Here is a 12,558-nt window from a genome sequence, read left to right as displayed (position 1 = left end):
ATCTACTCTTGGAGAAGGCTGCTTGTTATTACCTCTGGATGTACCATCATTTTAGATTGGCCTCCTTCTGATCAAGGGACATTGCAAAAATGGTGCCTTGTGCAGCTGGGAGCCAGTGTGATTTACTGGCTAGAGTTCTGGATTAGTGGGGAGAAGACCTGGCCTCAAATCCCCACTCAGGCATGAAGGTTGTGGGTGGGCTTGTGCCATCACTCTCTCTCAGCCTTCCTGGCAGTGTTTCTGTGAGCATCAAAGGTGGGAGGGGCCTGTCAAATGATGTACGTTGCTCAGAATTCCTCGGAGGGGATGGAATAATAAATAAACGTGCCCACTCCCAGAACACCCTTCTAGCACATTCACAACTTTTTACTCTGGAGATTTAATTTACAAGAACAGCAGAATGATTCATGTGTTTGAACTGCATTAAAATATTTCACATGAACCTATTCCATACCCTGCCTTTTCGTTTTTTGAAGAACTCACCACACACAGGGGAAATATATATGAAACCTCCATGTGCCTCTGTGGGAGCGAAACAGTTAACATAAAAGTCGCATAAACAAACCTGGAAGGGAGCTGAGCTCTTTGCATGCAATGCTGGCCCCGTGTGCCAGATCCTGCATTCAGCTCAGCTCGCCTGCCTTCGCCCCCTCAACACCCCCTCCACCCACGCCCTGCCAAGACTTCCCCTTTCACTAACCTGGAGGTGGGTTCTTAGAAAAGTTTTCCGCTTAGTGAACTCAAAGTTATTTCTCATGAGGAGGTAGAGGAGGGCAGAGGCCTCATTACGGGTTGAGCTGAGCTTGGATGTGCAGCACTTGATTACCTCGTAGCAGAAGGCAGCACACATGTTGACTCTCCCCTTGAAGAAGGCCGAGGGGAACTGGATGGGGTGGAAGGTCAGGCAGAGGTTAAAGGCAGGGCAAAGGTGGGGGCAGCAAGAAGAACAACGTTCCCTTCTTAAAAAGCATGACAAGTTTCAGCTGATCATGTGCCCATCATGGTGGAAGTGGTTATAAGATATTGTTAATGAATTAGACTGATCAATCACTTTTTATTTTTAGACAAAAGTAGCTCAAAGCAGCTTAACAACAGTAAATGAACAGCACTAAAACCATCATAAAGAAATACCCCAAACTTGTTCATAGTTTTAAAGGGCAGGACTAAAATATCCCACTCACTGATGGAAGCCACAGGTAGCTAAAAGCCAATGGCCTGGTGGAAAATAAACGGGGGTTTTTTGCCTGGCGCCTAAATATATGCAAGGATGTTGCCAGGTAAGCCTCCTTGGGGAGAGCATTCCAGAAATGGGAAGTCCCTGCAGAAAAGGCCCTGTTGCCACCCTCTGAGCATCTTGTGGAGGAGGCACACAAAGAAGGGCCTCAGATGATGATCACAGGGTCTGGGGAGTTCAGATGGGGAGAGGTGGTCCTTGAGGTATTTCAGTGCTGAGCTGTTTAAGGCTTTATAGGTCAAAACTTCTCAATGTGGGAGTAAAATAGGAACCCCTCCACAAAGCTGGTGAATCAGAGGCTAGTTCACATCTATCTAGTGAATTGCTTCAGGATATCTCTTGGGAAGCAGTCCATAAATAAAATAAATAACAATCATCAAGAATCACTCTCCTTCACCTACCTTGTTGATGAAAGCTCTCAGAGAGGCAAAGACGTGCTTAAGGGCTGCTTCTGACTGCCCGTTTTTGAGGAAGGCAATATGAATATCGAACACCTTTTTCATCAGTGGGTTGTGCCCATCGTTGTTTAAGAGCTGGTTCTGGAAAAAATGGGTGAGGGTTCATTTTGGTGGGCTGGCACAGCAAGCACATTGTCAGGGAACTGCCATCGGAGGAGCAGGAGGTGAAAGGGCTCACAGAGGCTGAGAGAGACCATTCAGCTGAGGAGGGAACCAGCAGGGGGAGAGGTGGAGTTCCAAGGGAAAGTGAGTCGGAGGGAGGGCTCAGAGACACTTCCAGCGAAAATAGTGGGGAGGTTTCAGGACCTCCCATAGGGACACCCACTCCTCGCCGGAAACTGTCACGCCGAGAGTCCAGAAGACGCGTTTCCGTTAAGGAGCTTTTATGCTGAAAGAAGTTCCGTAAACGCCCACTGTCCGATTCTACGAGCGACTGATGGAGCCATGCTTAAGGAGCTCCGTCACAGACAGAGGTTTGTGGACTTAACCAAACTCTGAGGGACTAGGATTTTACGCACAAGCAGCTCACCATCCCATCACAGCAATCGGACAGTCCCTGAAAGCAGCTTGTGCAGAGAGGCATCATGAGCAACCCAGCCGGAGCCGGGGGAGCAGGAGGAGCTGGAGAGGGTCCAAGCCTGGAAGAAAGGTACAGGGTGTTGGAAGTCCAGCTAGCGCTGCAAACGGCGAGGCTAGAGGAAAGGAGGGCGCAGGATGCAGAAAAGGCAAAAGGCGCTACACTAGCAAGAAAGATGCCAGGATTGGTGCAGAAGTTTGGGGGGGACCCCAGGAACTATCAAGCCTTTAGGACAGAGATGCAGTATGCTCTTGAGCTGCAGTTTGACGACTTTCCCGACGAGGCATCGCGAGTGGCGTTTGTGATTGGCCATCTCGAAGGGGGGGGCGAGAGACTGGGTTAGACCCCTGATGGCAGGGAATAGTGAAATGCTGAAGGACACGAGGAAGTTTTTTCGCGCCATGGATTTGATGTTTTCCAGCGAAATTGAACAGGGACTGGTGCGCAGACAATTGATGGCTTGTAAACAGGGAAGCCGATCGGTTCGTGAGTACTGGACCGAGTTTACAATGCTGATACATAAATTGGGGTGGGACCTATCGGCGGAACCCATTCAAATGCTTTTTGAAGAGGGGCTTTCTTCGGCGGTGAAAGACGAACTTTCCCGGGCGCCCAGGGCGGAGTCTATGGACCAGCTGACCAAATCAGCGCTGACCATTGGAGCGCGCCAGGAGGCAAGAGCCTTGGAGAAGCGGGAAGGGAAAGGAGAGCGTTGGAGGGATTTCCGCATTCCAGAGATTCCGGAGCCAAATTTCCCGCCAAGAGAGCCAATGGAAATTGGAACAGCGCGCGCGCGCGCAGTTTCAAATCCCAGTGAAGGGAGGAAGAAGGAGGGAAAGAGCACCAAGAAATGTTATCTCTGCCAGCAGCCAGGTCACTTTGCCAGAGTCTGCCCGCAAAGAAAGGAATGGCAAGGGATGGCGGGAGCTGTTGGGGGGAAGGAGGAGGGAGTCCAGGAGCCAGTAAAAGCCAACGCCTGGCTGCCACCGTCAGGGCACAGCAGCCAGGCCAAGGAGCAGTAAAAGTGCCCACTCCGGAACCTCCAAGACCAGCCCTAGTAATAGAGGTGTTGCTAGAGCTGGCAAACGGATACCCACTAAAGACAAAGGCGCTGTTGGACTCAGGCAGCTCCTGTAATTTTATGAGTAAGGAGTTTGCAGCTGAACACCAGATACAGATACTCCCTTTAAGCAACCCCCTGCAGGTGACCACGATCGATGGGAGGGAGCTGTTGGGAGGAGAAGTTAGCCTACAGACCGTCCCAATGGTTATGAGGGTGGCCAGGCACACCGAAAGGATAGCGTTCAATGTGGCCACCCTGGGAGGGGCTCCCGTTATTTTGGGATTGAGCTGGCTAGCGTTGCATGATCCGCTAGTGGGCTGGCATCAGAGAGTGGTCTCCTTTGGGTCAGCACATTGCCTGGAACACTGCAGAGAGGGAGAGGCGCCGGAAGGGGCAAAAGCCTTTCTAGCAGGGATGGAAGTGGCGGACAAAGGGACGGTGCCCAAACAATACGCTGACCTGAGCAAGGTCTTCAGCGAAAGGGAAGCAGATAAACTACCACCGCATAGAGCCTTTGACTGCCAAATTAACCTGGTCCCTGGAGCCCAGCTCCCCGTGGGCAAGCTGTACGCCATGTCAGACAGGGAAATGCAGGAGTTAAGGGAGTTTATTGATAAAAACCTGAAGAGGGGCTTCATCAGAGAGTCCAGAGCGGTGGGGGGGAGCCCAGTGTTTTTTGTGGACAAAAAAAACACGGATAAACCCAGGCTTGTAGTGGACTACCGGGCCCTAAATGCAGTGTCAGAACCAGTGACTTTCCCCATGCCCAGAATTGATGACATTTTGACCAGGGTGAGGAAGGGAAAGATATTCACGAAACTGGACCTGAGAGGGGCATACAACCTGATACAAATAAGGAAAGGGGATGAATGGAAAACCACCATGTTCACCCCTTTGGGGGCTTTTGAATATTTAGTTATGCCCTTCGGATTGCAATCAGGCTCAGCATGTTTTCAATCGTTCATGAACCACGTCCTGGGACCTCTGCTCTACAAGAATTGCGTGGCCTTCCTCGATGACGTGCTGATATATTCAGAGAATGAGGAGCAGCATGTAAAGGATGTCAGGGAAGTGCTGAGCCAACTGCAAGCAAACCAGCTGTGGGTGAAAGTGGAGAAGTGTCAGTTTCACACCAAGGAGGTGGAATTCCTGGGGTACCGCTTATCAGACAAGGGATTAGCCATGGATCCAGGCAAGGTCCAGGCGGTGCTGGAATGGAAGACACCGAAAACGAAAAAGGATGTGCAAAGGTTCTTAGGGTTTGGGAACTTTTACCGTAAATTCATCAAGAACTTTGCCCACTTAACGGCTCCCATCACGGACTGTCTCAGCAGCAAGAAGAAATTCGTTTGGACGGCGGAGGCGGAGCAAGCATTTGAGGAATTGAAAAGGGCATTCACTTCGGAAGAACAGCTCCTGCATGTGGATTTACAAAAACCCATGAGAGTGGAAACTGATGCCTCAGACCGGGCGGTGGGGGCGGTGCTGCTTCAGCCGGGGAGGAATAAGTCGGAATGGAGACCGTGTGCCTTCTTTTTGCGTAAGCTGAACAAATCCGAGAGGAACTACACCGTATATGACCGAGAACTACTCACCATTCACGAAGCGTTCCGGAGATGGAGACATTTACTAATTGGTGCACAGCATAAGGTGCAAGTGTGTACGGACCACAAGAATTTGGAGTATTGGAGAACGGCACGAGTGCTCAACCAACGACAAGTGAGGTGGGCCCAGGAGTTCTCCAAATTCCATTTTGAAATTTGCTATGTGCCAGGTCCAGAAAACATCAGAGCAGACGCTCTCTCACGCAAACCTGAATATTTGGAGGGGGAGGGAGCGCCTGAAGAGAGACATATTATCCCAGAGGACTGCTGGGTGTGTGGGGCGGCCTGGGTGGGGCAAAGGGAACTGGTAGAGGGAACGGTAAATGATGAATACGCCCAGAATAAGCTCAGAGGTTTAAGGAGAGAGGGAGAAGACCCCGGAGGTTTTGAAGAAAGAAACGGGGCATTGTATTACAAAGGGGCACTATATATACCCGAAGGGGAATTGAGGGGGAGAGTACTCAAACAGCTGCACGACAACCCCACAGCGGGGCATTTTGGGCAACACAAGACCATGTGGTTGGTGACCAGGGAGTTTTGGTGGCCAAAGGTGAGGGAGGATGTACGGGAGTATGTGAGAGGGTGTGACCAATGCCAGAGAGCCAAAGGAGAAAGGCGGGCGCCAGCGGGGTTATTAGAACCGTTACCCACACCAGAACGACCGTGGGAGGCGGTATCGATAGATTTTATGACTGATCTGCCCAAATCCCAGGGGAAAACCGCCATACTAGTCATAGTAGACCTGTTAACTAAGATGGGTCACTTTGTAGATTGCTCACATGCAGTCACGGCGGAAGAGACAGCGAAATTGTTTGTAGAACATATTTTTAGGCTGCATGGCGCCCCCTTGAGGGTGGTCTCCGACAGAGGGAAACAGTTCACGTCCAGGTTCTGGAGGAAACTTATGAGCTTGTTGCACGTAGAGGTCAACTTTTCGACTGCCAGGCACCCTGAGACCAATGGGCAGGCGGAGAGAGCAAACGGTATCCTCCAACAATACCTGAGGTGTTATGTCAATGACAGAGACAACGATTGGATCGAAAAGTTGGCGCTAGCGGAATTTGCCTACAATAATGCGGAGAATGTGTCCACCGGGATGAGCCCCTTTTTGGCTAATTATGGGTGCCACCCCAGGGCGTTTCCAGGGGGAGGAGGGGAGAGATGGAGTGTCCCGGCCGCCGAACTTTTTGTAGAAGAAATGGAAGCGATCCATCGTCAACTCCAACTCAACTTAGAAAGGGCCAAAGAAGAATATAAGAGGCAGGCAGACAAGAGCAGAAGGGAAGGTGAAACCATTAGGGTGGGGAGTCAGGTCTGGCTGTCTACCCAAGGGTTGCCGTTCAAGGGGGGTTGCAAGAAATTGAGACCCAAAAGATTGGGACCATTTGAGGTCATCCAACAGGTCAACCCAGTGGCTTTCAGACTCCGGTTACCGAACCACATGAAACTGCACCCAGTATTCCACAGGTCATTACTGTCACCATATAGGGGGGAAGGTGAAGGGGTATCCACACGGGGGCCAGTCTTAGAAGAAAGGGAAAGCAGCAACCATGTGGCGGAGATCATCGACTCCAGGTGGAAGGGTAATCAGGTGGAGTATTTGGTCGCGTGGGAAGGGGAACCGGAGTCGGAAAACACCTGGGTGACGGCAGAGGAGGTCAGTGACGAGATCTTGATCGAAACGTTCCACCAAAGGTTCCCCAGGAAACCTCAGCCAGTAGCGAGGTTCCGGAGGGAGTACTTTGGCACCACCGACGATGAGGAGGAACTGGAAGGATTCAGGGAATCGGAGTTGGAAGAAGGAACAGACTCCGATGAGGAGGAGTACTCGGAAACCGGAAACAGCAACCGGTGGAGGGAAGTGTTCGAAACTTCGGAAGATGAGGGAGGTTCTTTCAGGGGTTTTGCTCCCTCGCCTCCCGCAGAGGAGGGGAGGGAAGGGGGTGAAGGGGGCCCTGGAAGGGAGGTGGATGTCAGGGAACTGCCATCGGAGGAGCAGGAGGTGAAAGGGCTCACAGAGGCTGAGAGAGACCATTCAGCTGAGGAGGGAACCAGCAGGGGGAGAGGTGGAGTTCCAAGGGAAAGTGAGTTGGAGGGAGGGCTCAGAGACACTTCCAGCGAAAATAGTGGGGAGGTTTCAGGACCTCCCATAGGGACACCTACTCCTCGCCGGAAACTGTCACGCCGAGAGTCCAGAAGACGCGTTTCCGTTAAGGAGCTTTTATGCTGGAAGAAGTTCCGTAAACGCCCACTGTCCGATTCTACGAGCGACTGATGGAGCCATGCTTAAGGAGCTCCGTCACAGACAGAGGTTTGTGGACTTAACCAAACTCTGAGGGACTAGGATTTTACGCACAAGCAGCTCACCATCCCATCACACACATGTTTCCAGAAAACAGCTTATTGGCACTTGCCCCTGACTGAGCAGGCAAATAGCACACTTCTGAATGCCTGCACCAAATTAGTGTTGAACGAGTACACAAGAGTAGGGGCCACAAATGGTAACAGAAAATATAATCTGGTTTTTTTTGGGGGGGGCAGCATTTTCTGGAACCAAGGTGGTATTGCTACATCACAAAAATGTAACTTAAAATCTGAACAGCAGCATAAGCATACTAGACCAGCCACCAATGCTCACTTTTAGAAGGCTGGCAAGGGTTTGGTTAGAGGACCCAGAGCAGTGGACTCCATGGGTTTCTAATAGGTCAGAAGAAAGCTGTGAAGATGCCACTTGTAACAATTTGGAAAGAAAGTCGCTGGACCTCAAAAAAGATACTGGAGAACTAGAGAAGGCTGAGAAAATGGGCAACCAAAATGATTAAGGAGTGGCTTTGTTGTCTGGAGGAATGGCTAGTAAGACTGGTGGGTGGGGGACATATGATCCAGGTGCATAAAATGGGGAAAGTGGATAGAGAGAGGTTTTTTCTCCCCCTCTCGTTACACAGAACTCATGGACATCCAAAAAAGCTGAACGCTGGAAGATTTGGGATAGATGAAAGAAATACCTTTGCATGTATGGAATTCATTCTCACCAAATGTAATGATAGCCACCAACTTGAATGGCTTTAAAAGAGGGTTGCACAAATCCATGGAAGATAAGGCTATCAGTAGCTATTAGCCCTGATGGCCATGCTCTGCCTCCACGGTTGGTGGCAGTAGTGCTTATTGAGCAGCAGTTGCCAGAAGCTGCAAGTGTGGAGAGTCCTGCTCTTGCTCTCAGGTCCTGCTTGTGGGCCTTTGTGGCCACTGTGAGAACAGGAGGCTGGGCTCGACAGAGCCCCTTTGGCGTTCTTGACCTGCCTTGAACAAACGGTGCCCTGAACAAGGAGCACAAGACCCTTGCCACTTGCCCTCCAGTAAGTCATCTCTAGTGCACAAATTAAATCTTCCTCTCTTGTTTTATCCATTTTTATAAGGGCATTAGACTCCTTGGCTAACTGCAAAGGAATGCCAGACAAGCACCGCCTGTTCTTCTCCTCAATAAAAAGCACATTAAAAACAAAAACACAAAGGGAAATATTAAACACCCCGGGTGGGAGGGGATGCTCCAGTTGCACAGGGCACCGTTGGCTGGCAAGCCCACTTTCTCTGCTACAGAAGGCAATCAGACACCGTTCTATCACCACAGGAAGCCTCAGTGAGGGCAGGAAGTCTTTCTGACAGCAAGGTCCCTGTGCATCATGCTAAAAGATAGTAACACAGGAGGATGGAAGACAAGACATCCCTGTGCTAACAGAGTGATGGCAAGATGTGCCCCTCTTTGGCCTCATCCAAGAGACAGGCTCTTCCTAAAACATCACCAGAAGCCTGCCCAGCAGCAAGAGTAGGGGTGGCCAGCAAAGGGAACTCTTTGCACAGAGCCCAACGCTTACCTTGAAGCAATGGGAGAAGAATGAAATGGTGTCCAGGACAGTGAGAGCAACCTCTGTCGCTGTGTTGCCCTCCAGCAAAGCCTGGTGCACAATGTCCGCCTCTGATGTGCCAGCACCTGCGAAGAAGAAAAAGCAGGATGCTGCAAGTGGCATTGACAGGTGTTGCTCTCCAGCCTTTTTTCATTGTAGAAGACAGCAGAAATGGATTTGCAGGCAGGGTTTAAATCCAGGCTTTCTGGAGAGCTTTAGCAAGGGCTATTGGTGGTTTGAAAGGAGAATGTCTTGAAGCTACTATATGTGGGAACTGGGTTCAAGTCCCAGCACATCCACAGATGAATCAAGGTCCTGACTTGGGCTCCCAACTGTAACATGGAAGTCAGAGGCTGGAGGCGGAGTCTTCTAGGTGCATTTGCCCTGTTGTTGTTTATCAAACACACAAATAGTCTAAGGCAGGGGTCTTTGTTAAGGGTTTTGGGAACTGTAGCTCAGCTAAGATGCTGCCAAACATGTGGTGGAAATTCAGGGCCCCCTCTTTCCTGTGATTCACATAGCAGCCACAGAAGCTCCCAGGATGATGCTGCAGTCCAGCTAGTGGCCACACTGCTTGCCCCTCAGCATCTTCTCAACACCTACTGTGGTTAAGGGTGAAGGAGCTGTCCAGGCTGCTCAAGTGCTGGAGACGGGTTTGCATGGCCCCAGCTCTGCTGCGGAGGGCTGGCATCGTCTGGGATTTCCGGTCAGTGCCCATGTGCTTTGACAGCCAAGCATCGTTGACCCTGAAAAAGGAGAGAGGGATTTTTGCTGCGTCATGTCATGCCTACCTGGTGCCAAACACAGAGTCCCCAGAGGACAAACCAGGCATGCCCTTGAGTAGCAAGCAGTGATTGAACCAGTGCTGAGGAACCCTGGGAGGCAAGCACATGGGGAGAGACCTGCTGGACAACCCTTGGAGCTGTCAGAGGAGCAGGTGGTGCCACCACCACCCAGTCCTTGAGAATGCCAGTACCAAAAGGTCCTGGCCGAAATGCAATGGAGCAGCATTTGCTTATGGACTCAGAGTCAATGTGTAGCTTCTGTGTAAGCAATCAGTGGAGCTCCTTTATGACTAGCATTTGGGGCTAGTCATAGGGGGTGCTCTAAGGGGCTGCAGTATATGAGGTCTCCCTCTTGAGCCTTCCAGTTGCTCAATAGCCACCGGCTCCTTGTTCCTTGCATCTGGTTCTGGTTCCCCCTCCGTGCCGTGTTTGTGCCTTGCCTGTGCTTTTGGCCTTGAGCTGTGGCTTGACCCAGCCTCCGGGTCACATTTTGGACCCAGTCCAGTTCCCTGAGGAGGACCTTGGCTTGTTGAGACCATGCCACATCTTGCATCCTGCTCTATGGGGCAAGTCTTTTGCTGAGACAATTCTAGGATTTTAGTATTTTAATGTTGCTTTTCCAGTTTGCTTTATCCATTACAAAGGAAGGAAGGAAGGAAGGAAGGAGAGAAATGATTCACTTCCCCAACTCTGCAGATCATCACTCAAATCATACCTTGCAATGTTTCTTTTCCCCACATATCTGAAGTGAAATAAACACACTCTAAAGAGAGGAGAAAAAATCCATGTAAATGTCATGTGCAAGAAGCAAACGTAAAGGAAGGATGATCTGCTTGCTCCCCATCCGCTCTGAGTCAGATCATTGATCTATTTGCCTTGGTATCACCTACTGGCAGCAGCACTCCAGGATTTCCCCAGCCCTGTCTGGAGGGAATTGAAACAGGAAAATTGTACATGCAAAGCAGGTAGGTCTACCATTGAGCTATACAAATTATATGTGTGTGTGTGTGTGTATATATATATATATATATATATAAATATATATATATATATATATATAAGCTTTTTTTGTAAAGAGGTTAAAGCACTTTATTCTGGTTGATGAGGACACTCTTCTATTTCCTCCATTTGTTCTCTTTTAATTTTCATTTATTAGGATTAGGAATGGACAATTCTGTCAATCTTTGTTTTCTCAGTACCCATTTTTCCCAGTCTTAAGTTCAGTTCCCCATATTTTCACAAGAGTTTATGATTTTTTTAAAAAGGCCCACATAAAAATTCACCATCATTTTAGTGCTGATCGCTCTTAACATATGCATTTAATGCAATTTCCCCTAATATAATGCAATTTAATATATGCAGTTTTATGCACATTTTACCCCAGTAGGTGCATTTTTGTACACATTATTTGGCTGGAGAACTACATTGCAAACATTGGAGAAGTGCAGATTTCAAAAGACAGCTGCATTTCTGTTTGCATGTATTGTTTCAGAAAGCAGAAATTAAGTAAATTCGCTTTTAAATGTGAACTGAATCGAATTTCTCCCGCTTCCTTAACTAGGACACTTTCCTTCTTTTCGCACCCATTAGGCACCACTAAAGGATATCCAGGAGGCTACCTGAGCAGTTTCCCAGGTGATGGAAACCTGAAACCTCAGCAGGGGAGGGTGCTTAGAGCTCCCCCCCTTCTACCTGCCTATTAATTTATTGTTGTATGTAACATACTTACAACCTGCTTTTTAAGAAAGGTATTTTTACAACACTGCTTATAAAAATGCATAGCAAAACACAACAAGGAAATATAGTTTTAAACCATTTAAAATCTCAATTCCATACTACTGTTGTTGCTTTTTTTAAAAAGAAACACAGCACAAGAACAGGAGAAGCTAAACACACACAGAGCCAGATTGCAGCACGTTTCCGCAGCCCAATTTACATTGACCTCTGAAGGCCACAGAAAAGAACCAGGTTTACATGAATGCATCCAGGAATGAAGCTTGCCTAAATGAAGTTGCAAACAATACATAGGCCCTGCATCACTTCCCCTAAGGGCAAGAAAAGAAGAAGCTGGCAGGTGGATTTTGAGCAGGCAAAGAGCAGGGAGAGGTTGCCAGCAGTTCCTTCCTCCCTTGCCCCTTGCTGTGCCTCTGCTAAATTGGTAGCCTCCCACAACTGCTTTACAGTGCTGCTATTTTTAAAAAAGGAAAAAAAATATTTAACAAAATTTATAAACCACTTGACTGTAAAAACAACCACCTTGACATGGTTTACAATAGTATAAAACAAAACGTTGAAATTATCTATAAAAAGCTGTTGAAAAACAAGCATGAAAAAGATTCAAAAGATTATTAGAATCAATGGTAGCTAAAAAGAAATAAGGCAGGTGTAACTACTAGATGTCTGGACAGCCTTGCTTAAACAAGTGTTTCAAGAGGTGTAGGGTGAAGGCAGCTGCCTGGTGTCAATAGTGGGTGCTGCTACTCTGAAAGATTGATTTCTTACCAGAGCAGAACTAGTATTATGTGGCTCCTGTAGTGGTGCCAGTTCTGCAGATTGAAGCAGTCGAGTGGGCACATGTGTGGGTAAAGCAACCCCACTGGTAAACTAATCCAAAGCCATTAAGGGCTTTACATACTAGTAGTGACATGTTGAACTTGGCCTGGTAGCCAATTAGCAGCCAGTGCAGAGCTCTGAGCAGAGGTGTTATGTATTGACAGGTCCTGCTGGCAACCCTGCTGCAGAATTCTGCACGAATTGCAAGGGAAGAGCCACCGGTGCCAGAACAAACTGTGGTTAAGCTCTACCACGCTTCTGGTCACTGAGGCTACAAGCGTCTCCAGCACAATACTGAATCCAGGAACACCCCCTGTCTGTGTGGCTTTCCCTCAGGAAGAGTGCAATCCTGTCCAGGGCAGGCAACTGACCAACTTCCTGG

General features: G+C 48.9%; 1 protein-coding gene across 7 annotated transcripts in view; it reads right to left on the bottom strand.

Annotated features, from left to right (window-relative positions):
• The window catches only part of DOCK11 (dedicator of cytokinesis 11), a 159,183-nt gene that overhangs the window by 28,241 nt on the left and 118,384 nt on the right, over positions 1-12,558 (bottom strand). For 6 of the 7 annotated variants that reach the window (XM_053374529.1, XM_053374524.1, XM_053374527.1 and 3 more), the window contains 5 exons: positions 10,339-10,386; positions 9,442-9,584; positions 8,809-8,924; positions 1,636-1,773; positions 701-883 (listed from right to left, as the gene is read on the bottom strand). In XM_053374529.1, coding sequence (XP_053230504.1) covers positions 701-883; positions 1,636-1,773; positions 8,809-8,924; positions 9,442-9,584; positions 10,339-10,386 — 628 coding nt within the window. The remainder of the gene's footprint in view (positions 1-700; positions 884-1,635; positions 1,774-8,808; positions 8,925-9,441; positions 9,585-10,338; positions 10,387-12,558) is intronic. The other variant, XM_053374525.1, reaches the window with a different exon arrangement.

The sequence above is a fragment of the Podarcis raffonei genome, chromosome Z (genome assembly GCF_027172205.1).
Source record: "Podarcis raffonei isolate rPodRaf1 chromosome Z, rPodRaf1.pri, whole genome shotgun sequence".
Classification (NCBI taxonomy): domain Eukaryota; kingdom Metazoa; phylum Chordata; class Lepidosauria; order Squamata; family Lacertidae; genus Podarcis; species Podarcis raffonei.
The sequence above is the reverse complement of the archived record's forward strand: the minus strand, read 5'-3'. Positions and strand labels throughout refer to the sequence as shown.